Here is a 23,155-nt window from a genome sequence, read left to right as displayed (position 1 = left end):
TCAATCCTGTGCAAACAACAGTAGCGCTGATTGCCACTTGGAGATGTAGTGCATCTCGACATCAAATGGGCTACGAGTGCGGGCCTCTCTTTGAAGCAGCAGGAAAATACCAGAACTTATCTAGTTTTTATCTCATTATCTGAAAACAGGCATATGAATGTGATTCTAGTTCCCAGGGCCACGGTGGGACTCTGCTGAAGTAATAGTTATCTACCACTTTTGAAGCTACATCACGGTGCCCAAGTACAGCATGTCCTCAAGATGGAAGAAAATTAACTGAATTGTATAGATATGGCTCTTCGGTTCAACACAGTAGTTGAGAGCTCAGTTCTTTATACGTAATTCGTAGGAACTGGTGTGACCTGGTGGCAGAGATGTCAAAGGTGGAGTTGTTGGGAGATCTCAACTCAAGGCAGAGATTGCGCAAAGGCTCCCAGGCCCCGCGTCCTGCCCTTCAGCGACCCAAGGCTGCACAGGGCCCTTTGAAGCAAACTCATTCCCACCAACATCAAAGTGTTTATGAAACACAAACGGTGCTGGTGGCTGTTTCGAAAACAGAACTGACTGCAAACAACATAGTGGGTGGTTTTAAAGATAGTAGTAAAAAAAAAAAAAAAAATAGAGATCCATGCTGAACCCTCTTGCTTCTTGCTATAGATTCGTCTTCACATGCCAAGAAGCTGTTAACATGCACTGCCCTCAAGGAGAAGAATCGGGGTGGGAGAAGGGAGGGAACGGTCCTGGTCTGAGCCGCTTCCAAAGGTTGAAAAAACACCTGCCACACTTCAATGAAAAATACCTACTCAATGGGACACATGGAAAGTCCTCTTTTTTCCTTCCTCTTCCCCATTTTGGTCTTGCAAGAAAAGAACCAGAGTGAGTTTTAATGAAAATTTGAGTTGCTTGCTCACTGTATTTATTCTATTTCTAATTTACTTGCACTGACTGCTTTGAGGGAAATGTTTTGTGTTCGTCAGGAAAAGGAAGTTACGGGAGGCCTGTATGAACTAGGAAGAAGCTTTAGCTAGTCAACCATAATGGAATGTGTTGTTCCAAAGTAGCCACTGAGCGGGAATTGAAAGAGGTAACCTATTAATCAGGAGTCATACTCAATATTTATTACTTAGCTCACGCTGATGAATGGCTAAAGGATTTTGGTGGTAACGCCGAATAAGGGTAATCCACCCTCTGTTTCTCTTCATAAAGCTTACTTGAAGACTCTCACAAAGCAAGCAGGAACTCCCAATCTCCCCTTGAGACTAATTACCAACAACCTCTCTTAGTTTTGAGATCTGCTCCCCGTCAGTGTTGTAAAATATGCGTTTAAAAGTAAGACTACCCCACAGAAGTCTGCAGGAAAAAAATGCAAATTTCTTTCTTCTTTAGATTTCAAATTTATAGCTACGGTCCTTAATGCATTGACTGGACTATAATAAAGATAAATAAATAGTTTCTGAATAAACGAACACAGTTATTTAAAATCACAGGGTCCTAGAGACAGATAGGATGTTAAAGATCATTTGGTCAAATAACTTCATTTTAAAGATGAAGGAACTGAGATACAGTAAGTGGATCTGCTAATAGTGAAATTTCATGCAATTTAACTAGTGACAAAATCAGATTAAAATCTGAAAGTACTAACTCCCACTCTGGGGTTATTTCCACTCCCTTATGGGGCCCCCCCATCAAAGGTATAATAACAACAAAATCAGTAGTTTCAGCCAAAGTTTGAGACGTAAAAGTAGGAAAAGGGAAGGTGTATTTTCAATCCTGCTCAAATTCTAGAGATGCTCGCCACCACGGTGAAATCCATTAGTAGTCTGCTGCTAAAGCTGACCACAGCGTGGTTTATAAAATGGGTCATCCACTGGTTCTTATTTTGCTGTGACTTCCAGGGTTAAATACGAGTGACTCTTAAATCCATTAACCTCCTTGCCAAGGTTCCTGGTCCACTTTCACATGGGAAAATGTGACACAATGAATCAAGCAATGCAGAAGCAAAAAGTCAGTAATTAGTATGTAGGACAGGGCATGGCAGTGTCTAAACAGAGAAGAAATGGAGCAGAAAAGGAAATGGTCACAGGACTCAGAGATAGAACACTGCCCTGTGGGGGGGGGGGGGGGGGGGGGGGGGGGGGGGGGAGATGCTGCAGGATTTCAACATGGAGTGCTGGACCAAAACAAGTGGTAGCCTGCAACAGCCTTCTTCCTTTGGACAATGATTTTTTTTTTTTAAAGATTTTATTTATTTATTTGAGAGAGAGAGAATGAGAGAGAGAGCATGAGATGGGGGAGGGTCAGAGGGAGAAGCAGACTCCCCGCCCAGCAGGGAGCCCGATGCGGGACTCGATCCCGGGACTCCAGGATCATGACCTGAGCCGAAGGCAGTCGCTTAACCAACTGAGCCACCCAGGCGTCCGGACAATGATTCTTAAAGAAGACCCTGGGGTAGATGCTAAAAGGAAGACAGGACAGGATGAGGCAAGTTCAAATTCAGGGATGCCTCCGTGAGTGGTTTGGTGAATTGCACCGCACATGTTTTATGTGTTGCTGCCATAGGGAGTGATGTTACATGGGCTTCAAAACTGGACAAAAGCAGAGTTTTGTTTTGTGGGGTTTTGTGTGGGACAGGGGAGCAGAGGTAAAAATGCCCACCCAGGACGATTATAACGGCGTTCTGCAAAGGCCTGGGAAAAAGCTCAAGCTTTATACATTAAAATCCTAATGGTGGATTAGGTTTGCAGGATCGTGGTTTTCTTTCTTTTTCTTTTTTTTTAAACTTGTGTCAATTAAAAGATGGTAAGTATATTTCCATTTATAAGGAGGGGCCATCTTTTCCTCAGAAAAGACAGTAATCTCAAGACAAGGAAAATATACACCTTAATACAGCCAAAAGTCCAGCCAGACCCAGCAGTCATACTTAATATAATAGAAGCACCTTAAAACCATTACCTGTAGAAATGGCTATCAGGAAAAGAAAAGAGTGTTTGCATAACGTGGGCTCTCTCAGTAAATACAAGGAATCCAGGAGGGAAAAACTTAACTCTCCGACTATCCTGTCTTTTGTTTACATAAGTAGTGTATCTGGATATTTGGGAACAAGTAAATTTCTGACAAGTGACTGTGCCTTTCTCATCAGAAATCTGTCCACCTGCAAGTAAGTCTCCAATTACAAATACGAGATCTAGAACAAAATGGGATAACCATACCATTTGTTTAATCTTCTAGTCACCATATTGAGATCATATCTACTGAGCATACGGCGTCAGGGAGCTTTCAGGTCGTGTGCATGGCAGGATTCTGTCCTTCCCAAAACTCCTCACTACTAGCCCACATATAGGACTGGCAGCAATCCTGCTTATGGTATTGCTCCACATTTCAGGTCACCTTTATTTCTATGTCTTACTCTGTTCGGAACATGCAATGGGGTCTTGCTATTATTCAGACATACACTGCTTATCTATATCTATCACCGGGTCTATCCGCGCCTCAAGAGGGTTGATATCTTCATCATTTCCCAGTGTCTCCCCTGATTGCCCGTTCAGAGCAAGCTCAACAAATGTTTGAGGCGTCGACAAATGAATGAATGACTAGACAGAAAACTAACAGAGTCCTCTAATGCATCTGAGGCCCACTACCTATGGTGTGTAAATTAATACAGCCTTCCCTGAACTAAAGCTGGAATGGTCAGCTTTTCCCATAGAGACTCGTTAGCATTAAGCCCTGTAAAGGAGTAGCTCGATGTATCCAGTTTAATTCAGGTTCCCCTTTTCTAGAATTTAAAAATACTTTGGAAAAAGTCAGTAGGGCTGTATATCATATCTTAGTGGTTACTCCTGTTGGGAGGGACTTACGGACTCTTTCGTTTATTCAACAGGCACTTACTGAGTATTTGTCACCGGCTCTAGAAGATGGAGGGAAAAAGAAATCTGATTCATTTTGATGCTTTCCTGGATAAGCGAAGGAGGAGAAGGCAGGAAATCAGGGGGAAGGAAAAGGCTAAAGGAAGCTAAATATGGCGAGCACAGGAGGTGTAGAGCAGGCTCTCTGCTCGCTCTCATCATTTTTATAGCTCCATTACCAGCCAGTGTGGCTGGAGCGCTAAACGTGGGCATCATGGGGTGCCTGGCTGGCTCAGTTGGTAGAGTGTGCAAGTCCTGATCCCAGGGTTCGAGCCCCACGTTGGTGTCGAGATTCCTTAAAAATAAAATCTTAAAGGGACGCCTGGGTGGCTCAGTCGGTTGGGCGTCTGTCTTCAGCTCGGGTCATGATCCCGGGGTGCTGGGATCGAGCACTGCATCGGGCTCCCTACTCGGCAAGGAGTCTGCTCCTCCCTTTCACTCTGCCCCTCCCCCCATTTGTGCTCCCTCTCTCTCTCAAATAAATAAATAAAATCTTTAAAAAATTAAAAAATAAAATCTTAATAAATAAATAAAATTTAAAAAAATATGGGCTCCATCTCAAAGTTTTGTTAATTTAGGATTGGTTGTTATGACTTTCTTTCCCCATCTTGGTTCCAGGTGATGGTTTATTCAGGTTTGAAGCTATGGAAAACTTCGTATCTGAAGAAAAGTTAATTTTCACATTTTCAAAAGGCAGGCTGGTATTTTCCTTATTCACCTTTGTAGAACCACAGTTTTCCTTCACATTTTATTTTTACCATCAAAATTAAGACATTTTTAAATACAAATCAATCAAATCCTGAAGTGTATGTAAGGAGAAAGAAAGGTCTTTCCTTTCCTTTATTTTTTTTTACTTCCTTGGAATTCACATATTAAAATCCCTCTCTGCCTCCAAGAATGGGGCTAGGATGTTAAACTCTTCTAAATTTCTCACGTTTAGAATGCCCTTCACATTTTAAATATAATTTAGTGGCATAGATAGTAATAGCTCTGCTCCCAGAACCGAAAGTCAAATGCAATAATCCTTAACCTACAAATCGTCTACAGCAGAATTCAACAAAATTTCCTCTGTGAAGGGACCGATAGAGAGTCAATATTTCAGGCTTTATGTGCCACACATTCTCTGCAGCCACTATTCTACTCTTCACGGTACCACGAACGAAGCAAGCGACAGCATAGAAACAAATGGATGTGCCTGTGTCCCCAAGAAAATTTTATTTGCAAAACCCAGGGGCCATTGACTTTGGCATTCAGGCTATAGCTTGCCAACCCCAGCTGCTGAGAAGTCGTCAGGAGCAACGTACTGGCCCCTCAAAAAGATGCTCAGAGGAAGCCTCAAAATTTGGCACATGAATTCTAGGGACTTCCAGCACACCCCGAACCTATCTAGACAGCTCGGGGTAAGGACCCCTGATTTACACCTTCATACAGCCCTGGCTTCTGAGGTGGAAATTACATCTACCTTCCCTGACTCAGGAAGAAATAAAATATGTGAAATATTATGGCCTATTTCTTGAGTTTCTCAGTGCTCTGAAAGAAATGGGCGCTGTATTCCTGCCACTGTGGATAAATTGAATGAACATCCATTTGCTTCACTGGTGTGAAATACTTTCTTTCTGGCACAGCAGGTACCGGTGAAAGGTGCTACAATGGGTAATTATTATTTTCTGGTGGGATGTCAAGTTGCATTCAGTTGACAGGAGTCTGACAGTATGAAGTCCCAAAGAAGCTATAGCCAAATTACAGCAAAAGCAAAGGACTATCATATCATATAATAAAATATCATATCATGTGATATCATAAATGGAATCTTGATCTTCCTTAACCCATCATGTGCTCTCTTCTGGGAAAAGACAACCTTCCAGAAATAAAGCACACACTATCTGGAGAAGCTGAGTGAACATGACATTTAAGAAGGGTGATATTCCAAGTATAAAAGAAAATTCCAGTAATTCTAAAAATCTTAGTTCTTCCCTCCTGTGTATCAGACTAAAGTATAATTCCTGAGTAGTTCAGAGAACACACTTACTGGCTTAAGTCAGGATTTAAAGTAGCCCGATGCAGGAGAACCGATGTTACCACAGCCACATGAAATCTGTATGAGCCTTACTTACATAATAACGTCATGGGAAAGGGACCAGCCAACACTGAACCTGAAGTCCTAAATGCCTCTGATGTGAAGGAGGAGTTTGGTATGAACCATTCCATGGAAAGTCAAGGTTAAACTAAGTGCTCCCTATGTACCCCACCCCCAACCCACAAGTCCGATTAAACGCATTTTTTTGTTCTTATAAAAAGCAACTGGAACTGCAGCAAAAATAGAAAGAAAAAGGTGGATGCTGTGCTCACTGTGGCTAGAAGTGGGGTCTGCTGAAGGGTTTAAATCCACATGGACAACTGGTCTAATATGCCACATCAGCCTGAAATTGCTATTTCTTATAACAACCGTGAAAGCGCTAACAGACTCTAGAGCCAAGGGGAAAAAGAAATCAAGTTGAAAGTACCCATTATTGGGGCACCTGGGTGGCTCAGTCGGTTAAGCCTCTGACTCTTGATTTTGGCTCAGGTCATGATCTCAAGGTTGTGAGATGGAGCCCCGCGCGAGGCTCCACACTCAGCCCAGAGTCTGCTTGGGATTCTCTCTCTCTCCCTCTGCCCCTCCCTCCACTCACGCAAGCTTTCTCTAAATAAATAAATAAATAAATAAATAAATAAATAAATAAAAATAAAATCTTTTTAAAAATACCCATTTTTAGCACAACTCTACACATGTTGCTCATAGATTTTAGACTTGGTAGCTCTGCCAGGAATTCTCTCCCCTGGCTTTCTCAATGGCTGCCTCCTTACTCCTCAGGGGTCTCAGCTCAGATCCTCCTTCCTCCCTCCTGACTACTCCATGCAAAGTGAAATGCTCCCTTTTCCCCTCATTGTGTGCTATCCCATCATCTTGTCTTTTCTCCTTCTTGTGAGAATTTTAAATCCTCTTATTTAGTATTTATATTCCCATTAGAACAAAAATATTTTTTTCTGGTTCAGGAGTGTATCCCTAGCCCTTAGGAAGACGCCAAACATACCGTAGATACCCAGTAAGTACCTGCTGGACAAATAAGCGAATTAATGAAGATTCCTTAACCCAGTGCAGCTCATTCCTCAGAAGCATCACCACCATAGCACTTGTGTATGTTGCGAAAGCATACCCCCCCAAAAAAGACAATCGCAGGTTAGAAGGTTGAAAAAATTCAAGTCTGCAGCCGAAGCAATGAGATAGTTGAGAGGCAGAGTAGCTGGGCTCCTGTCAAGAGGGGTTTCCAGAGCTCTCACAGACATTTAATATGTAACGGATTTTTAATCACCATTTTAAAATTCAATGTCTGAGCCATGAAATTAATTCTGGATGTGGAAAGTAACATTCCCCAAGAGCACGGGCAGAAACCTGACTCTTAAATGGTCAATTTCTTCAACTGCTACTACTGTCACCCTACAAAAACACCAAGGCAACCAGGACAAGACAGATGAAGAGAGGAAGAGGTGCTGTGGGTCTCAAGTTCCACTTCGTAAGGCTTCATTAATCATGTACAACTTTGGGATTGTCAATAATACTTCAGTGCCTTTGCTGTAAAACCCTCCAACCCTCCAGATAAGCCTATGTTAATCTCTCTCCAGCTGAAAGACAGGCTCTAAGGCAGAGTCAATAGTTGGGGTGTGTACGTTTTGACAGAAATGAAGCCCACGCCTCCTCCCAGGATGGCTGTATATGTTGCCACCATTAATTGCTTTCTCTCTTCTTGCTGCTGTGGGTTAGTTTACATAAAGACTGCTGTTCAGGGACTCCCCTCCTGAGATCGATGGACGGTGCATAACCTTTGCTCATGGCAGTTTATGTGTTTTAATGACGAAGAGAGCCAAAGCATAACTGCCCATTATTTAAAAAACAAAACCATTTGGATGCATCAATCACTTATTCCTCCATGAAAAATTATTGGCTTCCTATCAAGGTAAGTTCTTGCTATCATTTACCACTACCCTATTTTTTTGGTGCATCTATTTTAACATCTTCCTCTCCAGGAACCTTTGTCCTTCCTGGGTTAATTGAGGTTTTGCTTTATTTATTTTAAGATGACCAGTTTATGGCCGAAGTACTTTCAAAAGTAAACTCCCAGTTAGCCATGAGGAAGCTATAACGTGAAAGACTGAGAAAAGTGATTTTTTTTTTTTCCAAAATGAACTTTAGAATTAGGTAGCCTGCGAATTAATTGACATTTCTTGCAAAGCGGTTTTTCGTACTTTATCTTATTTAATCCTCACAATAAAATCTGACAAACAGTATTTATTAGCCTCAGCCATCTGATGACCAAAATGAAGATAAGAAAACGTTAAGCAAAGTCGCCCAAATTAACACCACCCAAACGTGCAAAGCTATTACAATCCAAAGGAAAAAAAAAGAAAGCACAAGTACGAATTTTTTGTGGAACATTCCTCGCTTTCTCACTTCACCCCCGAGTAACATTTCTCCTAGCTTCCCTGTCCTTCATGCTGAAGTCTGCTGGCATTACTTCCTGGATGGTGCGCTTGCCTTAGATGAGTTATCTTCTCTCTCTGGTAACTTCTCGCTCTCTAAGTTCCACTGAAGAGGGTAATTAGGAGTTTCTGTTAAAGGCTCTTTCCCTGGGGGGAGGGGGAGAGGTCACTGGAGGGTGGGGGGGCAATCGTGTCTATGCAATGAGAGAGACTCTTCTCTCAGGCTTCTGCTGAGCTGTAGATAGAACAAGAGTCAACTCTGGGTGGAAAATCAAAATGCTGATAGCAAAGAAGGTAACCAGTGCTCACCCCAGGGGATCTCAGCAAAATGTGTAATTGACCCTGTTTCACAGAAGCATGCTGTGCACAACCACTGTATGACTTCCGTGAACAGTGTCAAATATGTTACCCAGCAATGACAGTGCTGAGTTGATACCAAGCCACTCTTAGTTATTCATGGTGGTGGGAAAATCGCAAGGGACTGCCTAAACGGCATTGGCAGATTATTCAAGCCTTTCACGTGGGCATCCGTCAGTGTTCCTCAAACCTATGGATTTGCCAGTTGAATCCACATGATACTATTAATCCCTATAAATGTCCACATTGAACTGTTTATCTGTATAAAATGAGAAGTAGGTTGGAGGGTAAAGAGAAGGCTAGAATAGTGTTGTTTTAAAACAAATAATTTGGGTGGCTCCGTCAGTTAAACAGCCAACTCTTGATTTTGGCTCAGATCACAATCTCAGAGTCCCAGGATCGAACCCCATGTTAGCCCACTCAGCAGGAAGTCTGCTTGAGGTTCTCCCTCCCTCTCCCTCTGCTCCTTCCCCCACTTGTGCGTGCGCACGTTCTCTCTCCCTCTCAAATAAGTAAATAAACCTTTAAAAATAAATAAATAAAACAAATAATTCAATGAGATGATACCTGATCCTTATTAAATGTCCTGAAGCTTTTTAAAAATTTTACAAAAAAACCAAATGGCAAGTGATCAGCCTGGGATCCATCCAGTCCCTTCCAGTAAGCATTACCTGGTGATCTTTTCCCCCTGTATCCCTTTGGACAAGAGTATGCACTTGAGTTCTCTAAAGGTGCTTTTTTTCTATTAGTCAAAATACTGAAAGGCAATCAGAAAGGAAGAGACAAGGATGTGGGTTACTCACTAGTCGATGTCAGACTGAACTATTGAGATCTAACCAAAGAAGCACCTAAAAAAATGGGACCTGTTGAGGACTGCATCTGAAACATCAAAACCTTTGATTGTTCTTATCTGTTTGGTACTGTCCAGGGGCAGGCATATTACTTGGCTTATCAAAGGATTACCAGGCAGGCAGCAAGACCATACATTCTGAACTAAAAACCCCGTCACAGAATCTAGCAATGGGGGAGCTGGTGTCTCAATCTGAGTTTTTATCCCATGACAAATGGAATGTAGTATGAAATTGTATTCTCATATCACAAATTTGATAAATGATATGAAATAACGAATTGCCCTGTAAATCTTGGATCCAAAAATTTTCATAAAAATATGTTCACAAAAATGATTGATTAGATAGATGATAAAATGTGATATGGTTAGAGATCAACCAATGGATTAACAAAACTTCAGGAATCTTTGGCCTTTCTTCTCACTCTTGTACCAACTTGTCTTTCACTAGAGCGAACCACGCTCTCACTGATCAATTTCACAGAGCGTCCTTCCTCCCATCATTATACTATTAGTTACTTGAAGCTCTAGAGCAAAGAGATATATGCTTTTGGGTGGGGAAAACAATGTAGTTGACTTGAAACCGAAGGCTACCTTTTATACTATGGTTTATACATTAAAGACTCATGGCAGACATCCCTCCCAAAATCCCTTAGCCAGACTGTTAAGCATGTAAATCTTTGGTGCAGAGAATTGAATCGAACATCAGTGACACCTTCAAGGGCTTGTTTGAAAATGGATGTGAGATTTCCAAAATTAAAGCACTTAAAAAAAAAAAAAAAAGTATCTCTCTTCTCCTGACCTTGGAAACAAGTAAGGACGATGTTATTTTAATTTGCATTCAAATTTTAACAACACAGTTACACAACACCACTGGGATCCACATTGGGTTTCCACTGAAGATTGCTCATCATTTCATTATGGTTCATTATGTTGATAACTGTCAGAAAGCATTAGAAGTGAGGGCTTTGAGTAATAGAACTGAAATGGTAATTTTAAAACAATACACTTTCTGGAGGAAATACAGTGACGCACTAAATTTAATTAGAAAAGGCAAATGTAAAGACAAAGTAAGTGATGTTTGCTGTTTGGAGCTAAGCTATTTCAATTTCTTGATAACCCAAACCTGCAGAAAGCTTTTTCAAATCAGGACTTTTCGTCATAGATCTTGGTAAATGTGCCCTCATTAGCTCAAAGCTTCTCCGGTATGAATTGTCTTAAAAGCTGCAAATTTGGAATATTTTAGGCCATGCCTAAGTATCAATCAATCACTCTTTGTTTGTTTGGGACAGCTGACTGAATTATTCAAGGCCATTTACTTGGAGACAGATTTGTGAAGGCCCTTCAAGCTGGCAATCTAAAACAATAATCTCTTATTTACGGAGTGCTCCAATCAGGAGGTTCTAAGAAGTTTCACCAAACAAGTTAAATAAAAAGTACCCAAAAGCACAGGACAGATTTCCAATTGAAAAATACAGAACACCATCCTGGTAATGGTGCTCAGAAGGAAAGGTGGCAAAATAACAAATTACCTCTTTCTCTCTAGATATACAAAGCCAATTTACTTCTTCTATAAGGCATTTTTTCTTTTCTAGTGCATTTTGAAGCACAATAAGGGGTTAGAAAATTTCCTTTAACTGTAATATCGGTTCCATCTACCGGTGGGGGGAGCAAAGACCTTTCTCACTATAACCAATGAACAAGCAACTCAATAACTAAAGTAATCAAAGTCTTCCTGCAAAGGAATGTGGCTGACTTCTCTCAACATTGCTGATGGTCAGACCCCATTCCTGACTACCCAGAAAGATAAGCAGAAGGTGAAGGAGATCTGGAGGGGAGGGGCTGGGTCTCCGTAGAGCTAAAGGATGTTGATTTCATTAATGAAAATCACATTCGAATTCCTTCTAAGAAATGATTCATGACATAAAAATGCCTTCATCAGCTTAAACAGCATCCTTGTGTATAGAGAGGTCTCGGGGTCTGCCGCTCTGGTGGTGTCACAAAACTGCCGTCACCTTTCTTGATGGATATACGTGTCTCAGGCAGTAACTTGATGGGGACTCGAGAAGAAAATACAAACAAATAAACAAAGCTCCATGGTGGGTGTTTTTGATTATGTAACTCCGAACCGGGTTGGGTTTTCTTTCTGGGAGACAAAGTATTCCATTTCCATCAAGGAAGAATGTTCACGACCCTTGCAATATCTTCCTAGAGTCACTGCTGAGCTGAAGCATAGCCATGGAAAAAGGTCTCCCATCTCCTGCCATCCAGCAGGAAGGATCTAAAGCCTAACCACGTGAAGACCATCCACAGACCGGCAGCCTCAGCAGCATCCAGGAATGTGTCAGAAATGCAGAACCCCAGGTGACTCCCATGAGATTTCTACACCCCTTCAGACTTACGAAGCACTTTTCTGACTCTCTATTCTAACAGGTGTGGATTATTTTCTTGAAAATATTCATGATGCTTCTATGGAAGCACTGTCTAATCCACAGGCAGCCATTTATGTGAACGTTAGACAGAAACTCCAAGAGAAGTCTTCCTAAAAATCAAGTTTATTTACCATTCAAGGCTTTGAAGTTCTCAAGCAGTGTAGATGGTATGAAGAACTTCTTAGGGGTTTCCTTCCAAATTAGCCAATGCCGCTTGTATTCACCTGGTCTAATCGTTCTCCAAGTGAACAAAAACCTGATTTTACAAACCAGTGGAGCAGAGTCTCTCTTTGGCTAGAAGAATGAGTCTCAGAGAGTGTGTTTTATTTCTTCATTAGTGTGCCGTCACAGTGAGTGATCACTAAATGCGGGGCTGCATAAGAATGCTGGGGTTAAAGATAGCATAATGAACAAAGAAGGTGCCTGATTATCATGGCTGTCAGCACAAGGGAATTGGGTTTGTCACCTGGCTTAACCAACTGGTAAGAACTGATTAAAAGCTGGAATCAGTTTGAAAGGATCCCTGATGTTTATGTTCCTTCCCATCCCCACATCTTGTCAAAAGAATCCGATAAAGCTGGGGGTGAGGCATGGGGGAAGGGCTTCATAGTGTTGGGTTATTTGAACAAAAGGTTCTTAGAGAAACTCCCACTGGCTTCTCTATCAAAATGCCTACTAAGCGCTGTCCAACAGAACTTTTGGCGATGGCAGAAATACTCCATGACTGTCCAGTATGGTCACTTTAGCCACATGTGGCTATCAAGCCCTTGGAACATGGCAAGCGTAAGTGAGAAACTAAAACTACTAACCTCAAGTTTAAAATTCAGTTTTAATTTAAAGAGCCACATGTGTCTAGTGGCCACAGTCGTGGACAGTGCAGGAAGGGAGAAATCTAGAATGAGCCGTAAACTAGAATAGATTATTCTGCTGCCTAACTTACTGGTATACCTATTAGCAAAATACGGTCACCTCCTTAATGATCCCTGTCTCAAAGGAGGCCTTAAGAGTCTTCTGTAGTTAATGTCTATTAAATTAAGAAAAAAAAAAAAAAAAACTTAAAAATAAACTCTGTACAGAAGTGGTCTCAACTTTGTCTTTACAGTATAATTTACGGGGGCAACTTTTAAAAATATTGATGCCCAAGTCTTTTCCGCAGAGATTCTGGAGTGCTGTGCAGCCACTGGGTAATTCAATTTCACAGTCAAGTGAGAAAAGCAGCGTAGAGAGGCAGTCAGACGCATGGCAATGTGCTCTGGAGCTAGTCTGGGGGAGGCAGTGACCAGCTGGAGACACAAGAAAGGGACAAACATTTGTTAGCTTCCTCCCATGTGCTGGACCTTTACAAGTATTTTCTTACTAAACTCTTTTTTCTTTTTTTTTTTTTTTTAAAGATTTTATTTATTTATTTGAGAGAGAATGAGAGACAGAGAGCATGAGAGGGAGGAGGGTCAGAGGGAGAAGCAGACTCCCTGCCGAGCAGGGAGCCCGATGCGGGACTCGATCCCGGGACTCCAGGATCATGACCTGAGCCGAAGGCAGTCGCTTAACCAACTGAGCCACCCAGGCGCCCCTATTTTCTTACTAAACTCTTAAAACAACCCTGCAGGTAGACGCTGAGAATCCTATTTGACAGATGAGTAAGCTGCAGTTTGGAGCGGTTTAACAACCTCAGAACTTGGTGGTGTTAACAGTACTGTGCTTCCTCTTGACTCAATAAACATTAGAATAACGCAAAGCACTTGAGTCAGTGCCATGTAGGCAGAGTTCCAAGAGGATGGAGCAGGAGCAAAAAAGATCACAGATCGCTTTGGTATTTTCATGGACCTTTTATCAATGATACAAAGAGCCCCCAGTCTTCCTCTCTTCACATCACTGAAAGCAATCTGTGAAAAATGAAAAAGTTGCTTTAGTTCTTAAACTTTTTGGTGCCCCCAGTTGCTGAAATCCGTATTTTCCTTTTCTCATTTGTATCCTCAAGATAAAGGCAACAATTTATTCCAACACAAACATAAGAATGCCAAGGGCTCAGCTACCGCACTTTGACACACAGGGCAAAGCATTCCAGTAACTCAGGCAGGTGGTGACCTCTGGGGTCTCCCAAAACTCCCACGTAGTAAAGCTGCAGTAGCTAAGTGATTGGCCCGTGGTTCTAGAAGGCTGCATGACAGATCAGAATCATGAGACTTAAAATACCTAGGAGCAAGACCCAGTCCATCTTGCCATCAAAGATGAATTTTGTGAGGTTCATAACACAGTCAAGCCCCAACCTCTGGAAGGCTCTATCTGTATGAAAAGTAGGTGGTAGACTGCATGCTGCAAGTTAAAGACAACCATCACACTGTCCGTCCCCAATACTGCCCTTTGGGTTTGCTGCCGTGCCCTAAAATCCCACACCTGGACAACTGTTGGCAGCGGGTGTGGACAGAGAAGGAGAGTGTACCATTACCCTAATCACACATCGTGGAACAAAGGATGAGGATACTTGGAAAAGAAAAAGTCTGGGACTTGAGCTTGTCAAACATGGCTATCCAGAGAAAGTACTTAGTCTAGAGAAGCAACGGAAAATGAGAAAATCCGTGCCCAGTATTCTGGGCTGGTCCTAGTATACTCTTTCCCTCTGGAGGAAGTTTGTGTTCGACCTGGGGGAGTGGGCAAGAGAGCCTGCCAACGATCCAAACTAGGTGAGCCTTCCGGTCGTGCGGCTCTTTCATCAAGCTGGGTGGAGCCTTGGGTGTGTTCCTTAACATCTCTGAGCTGGCAGTTACCTCGTCTATAAAATGAAGATAATGTCTATTTTATAGATTTGTTGTAACATGAGCCTTGTGATAAGGTTTCCTGAAAGTGCCTGATACGTTACCTGAGCATCATTTTAAAATGGTTCTTTCTACTGCTGTCATCGTCATCTCTGGCTAGAAAAGAAACTCTGGGGGGACCTGGGTGGCTCAGTCAGTTAAGCGTCTGCCTTCGGCTCAGGTCATGATCTCAGGGTCCTGGGTTCAAGCCCCACGTCGGGCTCCCTGCTCAGTGGGGAGCCTGCTTCTTCTCTCCTCCTCACTTGTGCTCTCTCGCGCTATCTCTGTCTCTCTCCCAAATAAATAAATAAAATCTTAGAAAAGAACAGAAAAGAAAAGAGAAGAGAAAAGAAAAGAAAAAAGAAAAAAGGAATCGAAACTCTGGAGGGTATGCCAACCTCAGCCAATTGGGATGGATCTGAAATCTCTTCCCATTCCCTTTAGAGGTGATACTTGACTGAATTAAGACGATGGCCTCACAGCCAGCCCAAGTGCCCCCAAACCAGAAAATACTTCTATTTGGAGGGGGATGTTGGCTCCAGGCCAGCCAAGATGGAATTTGTAATAGGGAACAAATCCGTAATAGTCATAAACACAGTAAACGCTAAAATATATTGAGTAGCATCACTTTACACATTTATATACTATGTAACCAACATGAGGGCACTAAATACAACAACATGGCGGAGGTACTGTTATTAACTCCATTCTACAGATGAGGAAACAAGGCTGAAATTTAAAAGACTAAATAAGTGAATTAGCTCCTAACTGGGCGGGCTGGAAAACAAAGCTCAAACCTGTGGGAATCCTGTGTGCCTGGCCCTGGGCTCCATCCCTCCATACACTGACTCACCCAATGGGAGCACCATGGGTGGAACGCCTGGTCCCACCACTCCCTGTTCTGGTCAAGGTCACAGCCATCGCAGGGTCTGTGAAGCCCACAGTGCACGTGAAAGAAATGGCAACACCAGGAGCACTGTCCATAGAAAGTGTGAGAACAGATTTCCCTGCTCCCCTGCATACCAAGGTGCCAACCCCGTCCATTCATTAGCCCAGCACTTATTGAGTGCCTGTCATTAAACAGGCATTTATTAGGATCTGGGCCTAAATGTTATGAACACGAAACTATGAGGAAAGAAGGAAGAAGGGTAATGACAACGCAAGCCATGACGTCAGTGCCCAGAACTGAAACCACAGCCCACGTGTGATCCCAGCCTCGGAACCCTGCCCTGTACCTGTTTCCCCCCGCAGCTGTCAGGCTTCCCCAAGACTCCTAGAGGAAACGCTAAAGCCATTTCGAAATTCCAATCTCAGCTCTAATTACACTGTCAGACAAACCCTGAATGCTCTATCTCTGCTCCACAGAGTAGTCTGTGGGCAGCTGTGTGCTTCGAAGACAACCAGAACGGCGAGAAACAGCCTTGCTTCTCACAAGCATCTCCCCTGCTTTGAATAAGAAAAGATTCATATTTGATCTAATTTGCCCCTTGCACGGTTATCCTGGGAGAAGGCCTGGCAGTGCCCTGCTAGGTGGTAACGAAAGCTGTTGCCATCGAAGAAATAGGACAGAAGCACACAACTTACGGGTGCAGGGCATCGAGGCTGCATCACTGTCAGCTCTGAAAAAGCCTCGGTCACAGGTGCACGACGTGGCTCCTTCCCAGACTGAGTAGCTATGGGGTGGGCACTTGGTACAGGTAGCATCCGTGGAGAGGGCCTTGTAATATCCAATTCTGCAGGCTACGGGCAAGAAGAAAAAACAAACAAAGAATAAAACCACTGCTAACAGAAGAAAGCAAAATGTCATCTCCTTGATTCAGAAGAAAGGAGACATTTCTCTTAACCGCCAGTGATCACCTGGCTTCAGAGGCAGGTAAAGCAACCAAAACCATTAATTAATTACAGTCACTCTTTAAATCGTTATGTTCCTGATCAGGTGGCAAGGAGCCCTATGGAGGAAACGTTCTTAAAACCAGTGGCATCAATAAAATTACAGTTAAGTTTACGGAGTGCTTCCCACATGCAGATACGTTGCTTATATGCACAATACTGTCCCATCCCTATAACACCTTTTGCACAGGCACTGTGATTAGCTCTACCTTAGAAATGAGGAAGACCAGCTTTGAACACGACATTCTTGGTACCAGACCATGCATCAGGTAAATGTCAGGGACCAGCTCTGAGCCAAACATTCTGCCCCCAAAGCTTATACTCTTGGCTACATGCTGTGGAAGCTGAGAGCCTGGTCTTGAACCAACAGTTGGAAGTGTATCCAAGTCCTTACAAAAAATTATTGCTGATTGCTTCCTAATTGCAGGTAAAGGCAACCAAGCATTAAAAAAAAAAAAAAAAAAGAGTTGGTAAGACATAGTCATAATTTCAGGGGAAATTAATATAAAGTCCCAACCGCAGATTGTGGAATATAATACGTTAAGATTTTTTTAAGATCAGCAGATATTTTATGTTGATTTTCCAATTAATTAAACCCTCCTGTTTTTCCCTCTCCATTTTTTCAACACCCCCCTTCCTCCTCATGCACACACACCCTAAGGGGCTGCTGCAGAGAACATGGGCCATATAGTTCTTTATGCACCTGACATGCTTTCCATGACTTCATCTTTGCAAACATCCCACTGACACCAAGAACTGCTTTTACTAATGTGGAAAATCTCAATAATTCTGTGAAACCTCACAATAAAAAATTATTAATAGGGCCTTACTCGCCCCTTTTTCTCCCCTATGCCCTTCACCACCACCTCCCAAATCCGTCTCAACCTGAAATAAAAATTGACCAACACCATCAGTATTAAACCCACAGTGACAAGGCTGTCCAAAATCAAGTTTTTCATAAGACCAGCAGTTTAAAAAAAAAGATGACAGTTACCCACAATCTTTCCAGTACGATTCACTTTCAATTTTCTCCATGTATCTCATCCTTAAGATGTTCCTCAACTATCAAAAATACCAGCTGGGAGAAGGACACATCAGGCATTTTCCATCAGCCCAACCACCAAAGGAGACCCACCATGCCAGCAACCCAGCAGATTTTACTCAAGTGAGTAGATAAAAAAAGAGCTTCACGAAACTGCTTGATCCTCTAAGGAGATATGGCCACATTGGCTTGTCTCATGACTCATCCGTCAAGTATCTATACGGCTTCCAGGGGAAGTCTGTTCCTCCCTCTTGCACATCCTGTTGGTATTTTCTTAATCACGCTCTTGTAATGGCAAGCGGAAAGGGAGTTGAGCAGAAGCTCCAGAAAGGCAACACAGTTACTTCACTATGATTAACTAAAGTTGTTTATGGAATTTCCTTTAACGAGCCAAAACTTTATGACGTGTGCAGCACCAACAATAAAAAGCGCTGGGAGATCAATCTCTCCCTTATTTGCTTTCGTCTTTCACTGGACCGGAGAATCTTAGAAAAACAAGTTGCTCCAATGACTGAGATTTATGTGTCTCAAGTTTATACACATCACATAATTAGGTATGGTTCAATATGCAAGGTGCTCCTTGGTCATGCTCAAGATGGCCCTAGGGTTTCGATTAAAATCAGCAACGCCAGCTTTGGGAGGAAGATGCACCGAGGGTCAAGCTTGTCCTTCCCACATCAAACATGACGGGTGCCTGAATTCAGAAACAAACCCACTGGGACCTGTCTGTCACTCTGTCACTCAGTCACAGACAACAAAGCAAGTGCTAGAAACCTGGTGTTAGGTTTGGTGGTGCGAGGACTGCTGAGAAGGCATAAATTGCTTTTATTTTTTCACATCTGGATATTGGATGAAAATTCTCCACATTCCTGATGATGCTTATGCACCTCCCTTCCATCGGGCATCAAAATCTGACATCTCACAATGGAAGTGGAAGACTGACAAGAAAAAGTGGCCCCTGATGGATTCATTGCCACATGAAAACAGAGCACATTCAAAAAGTGGTAAGGAAGAGAAAAACAGAGTATTCCTATTTCCTCAACTTCTACACTGATCGGACTACTTCCAGTTAAAAAATCAAATTCATTATTCACAAAAGTCAAATTATAGGATGTCTTGAATTGTTTGAAGTTCAAAAATGAGTTGTATGTTTATGTTAATTTAAAGAAAAAACTGAGATCGCGACTTTATGCTTTTTCTCCGTGCCCTTGAAGCTGGCATGAATGTGTTAGCGAGAATAAGTATATGTGAATTCATCTGGGGAATACGGAGTTTTTATACCTATTTGGAAAATTGAAGGCTGCCCTTCTCTAAACACCCTATTTTTACTCTCTTTTCCTCCAGCTTTTACCAGCGCAAGCAAAAGTACACAATTGTCATTGTGCTATTCTCGACAACCTTGCAGCCCCTAACACATTCCTTTGTCTCCAACTACATTAAGACCATGTTATTAATATTTCAGGATTCTTAGAAAGGATCTCTCAAAATATAGCAGTGGTTTTTCATGCACACGGCCATTTTGCTGCCTACATTCAAAATGACCTACTAAATTGATGGTTGACTACATTTCTTTGCTCTCGTGGTTCACAGCCTTCCAGCCTTTGGTGCATGAATGTGTAAGTACATCCCATATTTGTTTATTCACCACTTATCTGCATCTTAAACTTTTCACTACATCTTTCATTCTAAACAAAATCCCCATGAAAGGTGTGTTTGGTATAGCAAGCATTGACACACGTTGTGATTTTCCATCATTCTCCCATAGGTGAGAACTATTACACTGTATTTTGGAATGGTAATGGCTTGGTAAGCAAGTCAGTAGTGAGTCAAATTGTACACCCAAGAGTGAGTGCAACTCCTTCTGCCCCCTTGCTGGGGGACAGTATGAAGGAGCGCCTTATTTGGCCTTTCAAACATGTCATTGTGGGAAGATTAGTTCACATGTGCAGTGCGAACTTTGAATTCATTTCCTTTAGCTTTGCCTTAATTAGTTCTTTCTGCTGACTTTAAAAAAAAGGAGAAGATAAATGAGGACAAGAAGAAGAAGAAAAACTCTTTTCTTTTCTTTCATTGGCTCACCCAGTCTCATAACGAGTTGCATTTTAGGATAGTCTTCTATAGAAGTTTCCCTGTGGAATCTTTAAACATAATAATTTCTGGTTAAACACAAAACCAAAAATGTTCTGAAGGTAATGTAGTATCTTCAGGATTTCTTGGTGCATAGATGATTTACATGAGATGCAATGCCCAATTTAAGCAGCTAGTTAAGCCTACTCCTTAAAAGGATTGTATATCAATGTTATGGCCATTTTCCTTCTTTTTTACAGAAATCAAAAAGGACTGTCTTTATAGTTCATTTTTAAGCAATTTTGATTTGTAAAAATAGTTAATAACAGCAACAGTAATGACATAGCAAGCATTTCTTGAGCATTTATGGTGTTTATGTGCATTATTTTATTTACTCTCCACAACAACCCTGGGAGCCTGAGGCTTTATCTCTGTTCCCATTTTGCAAGTGAAGAAACTGAGGGTTTTACGTAACTTGCCGGAGGGCACACAATTAAGTGGTAGCGTCAGCACCTAACCCCAGCTCCTGTTTTTCTAAAGTTTTTATGTAGTTACATGGGGTTAACACTGACCTTCAGCAAAAATGTGACAGATATAATTGAGTACAGAAGAACTGAGGATGGTCCCAACTTTCATTCGTCCCCACTGTCCATCCCGTGGTTGTCTTCACCAGCCACGCTTTTGCAATCTGCGAACCAGTTTCCAATTCAAGGCTCCCAGAGCTGCGTTGGCCAGGAAGATGGCCACTTTATGCCATAGGCAGCTACTGACCACTTAAAATGTGGCTGGTCCAAATTGAGACAGGCTTTAAGTACAAAATACACGCCGGATTTCAAAGAGCACTGCAGGAGGAAAGTGTCTTACTGATAATTTTTATACTGATTATATATTGAAGCAGTAATATAGCGGGTATAACAAGTTAAAAAAATGTATCATTAAATTTAATTTCACCTTTTAGATCTCACCTTTTTTTTTTTTTTAATGTGACTACTAAACTTAAAATTATCTGAGTGACTTGCCTCATATTTCTTGCTGGCAGAGCTACTCTCCAGTCGGCCACGTTAAGTCCGGTGTGGATGCGCGCACGTGCACGGGGACTCTTGCAAATGCTTGGGGCCAAAAGTGTTGGGGCTCTTATCACAATCACCTGAGTCCCTTAATAAAGATTAGCCTGAGCCCATCTCAGAGAATCTGATTGGTTTCAGTATTTAAGTGCTGCTCTCAGCCATCTAGCTAATTTGAAAAACCTAATTTGGGCTAAAGTACTAGCAAATAGACACAAATGGGTTAAAAATTACCTTCCTAGGTGACAGATTTGCATTTTAATACAGAGTCCCCAGAAGGTCAAAGCTGAAATTCCAGCAGTGGCTCCCTAGAGAAAAGTTGAACCTTTCAGGCAAACTAGTCTCCAGGGTACTTTTGGCTGTGGGGAGCCTCTGGGTCCCTCCAAGCTCTTCATGTAGGTATGGTATGAGGCACACACTTCCAAACAGGCTCTCTGGGAACTCGCCTCGTGCGTCCTGACTCTACAGCAGATTCGGTAGCTTTAGGAATCCGCTTTAGAAATATCAGAGTCATTTTTAAAGGGCATTATCGAATCAGTTCTCTGATTAATTGTTCACTTGCTAGACTATTTTATGAATAATTTAAGAAAAATTGATGGGAAAAGAAAACAATCTGTCAAATAGGTTTCCGCTTTGAAGTTTTTATAACAACATGCAAGCCCCAGTTATCTTTGGGGAAGCTGTGAATATGAACAGATTTCCCACAGTATAGATGGGAAAACGGGGGCAAAGAAAATGAAGGATTTGCCCCAGGCACGGTTGGTTTTCTAACCCAGGCGGTGTGGACTGAATAACTATGCTTATGGATGAAGATGGGCAGGGAAATTGTTCAGAGGGAAACGGGGCTCTACTTTTGGGTCCTTCTGATTATATTCTACTCCCAAATAGCAAAACATGGCCAAGCACTGGCAAATCCACATCGTCCAATTCATCTGCATTCCACAACTGGTTTTACTGATATTCATTGAGAATATCTGAACATTGAGTCTTTGAAGGAACCTTGGCACACATTTCTGTAAAGAGCCAGATAGCTGAAGAATTTAGGCTTAAGAGTCATACCAAGAATATTAAGAGGTACTTATAAGATAAAATTCTAACAAATTTTCTTTAATTTTTTTATTGATGGAATTCAAAATATAGTAGTAATAACAAAGTCATTTAAAAAAAAAAAAATACAGGGGCGCCTGGGTGGCTCAGTCGTTAAGCGTCTGCCTTCGGCTCAGGTCATGATCCCAGGGTCCTGGGATCGAGCCCCGCATTGGGCTCCCTGCTCGGCCAGGAGCCTGCTTCTCCCTCTCCCACTCCGCCTGCTTGTGTTCCCTCTCTAGCTGTCTCTCTCTCTCTCTCTGTCAAATAAATAAAATAAAATCTTAAAAAAAAAAAAAATACAGCTTTACTTTCTAGAGAGATAACATTTCACTTAGTTAGGTTTCAAAGAAAATGTTCCATATTATCAAACTGATTGCAAATGCTGTCTGTAAAAAACATTCTTAGCTCTCAGACCATACAAAAACAGGTGGCAGGCCTGAGGGCCATACTTTGCTGACACTTGATCTAGTCCAATATTCTCCTTTTCGAGATGAATGACTTGCCAGTAGTTCCTTCTAGAGCATTCCAGGACTAAGTCTGGAATCCAAGGTTCTGTAGTCTCTGTTACCGTGCAAGGCCTCACTTAGTTTTGAACAGCAAAGCTGAACAAAAACCACTTTCTTACCACTGCTGCAAAAGAGTAAACTTTCCATCCGTCACCTTCCTGGAAAACTGATTTGACTCAGTACTATTATTAAGTAAATCCACTTTGAAGTTGATTTTCTTGGTTAAACGATGTAGCCTGATTTGGGGGATATTCCTCCTCCATTTGGGGGGCAATGTCTCTTCGACTGTTTGAATTTTTGCAATTAGACATTATGACTGATTTTAACTTTACATTGTTTAAGGTTTTATTTCCTGGGAATCCTGACCTTGAGTTGTTTTCCTCTATACAGTAAAAGAATGACATTGATTTTTGCTTTCTGAGCCACTAAAATCATCAAACACCTAAAAGAGCAGTTGAGATGCTTTGCATTTACGAGGCCTATGAACAAATGTTGCGTTAGCCTTCTGCCAGTGAAGGTGGGTTTACTCCCCACCCAACTCAAGGATATGCATGGGCCAGAGGAGTGTTCAAGCACTTTGAAAGGTATTACTGGTATCTTAGGTCATTCTTACTGGGGCCTAAGCTCTAGTTTGGGACACCAGTTGATT

General features: G+C 42.0%; 1 protein-coding gene across 2 annotated transcripts in view; it reads right to left on the bottom strand.

Annotated features, from left to right (window-relative positions):
• The window catches only part of EPHA4 (EPH receptor A4), a 141,024-nt gene that overhangs the window by 60,070 nt on the left and 57,799 nt on the right, over positions 1-23,155 (bottom strand). For both annotated transcript variants that reach the window (XM_032401304.1, XM_032401302.1), the window contains exon 5: positions 16,433-16,588. In XM_032401304.1, the coding sequence (XP_032257195.1) occupies positions 16,433-16,588 (156 nt within the window). The remainder of the gene's footprint in view (positions 1-16,432; positions 16,589-23,155) is intronic.

The sequence above is a fragment of the Phoca vitulina genome, unplaced genomic scaffold (assembly GCF_004348235.1).
Source record: "Phoca vitulina isolate PV1807 unplaced genomic scaffold, GSC_HSeal_1.0 scaffold1, whole genome shotgun sequence".
Taxonomy (NCBI): Eukaryota; Metazoa; Chordata; class Mammalia; order Carnivora; family Phocidae; genus Phoca; species Phoca vitulina.
The sequence above is the reverse complement of the archived record's forward strand: the minus strand, read 5'-3'. Positions and strand labels throughout refer to the sequence as shown.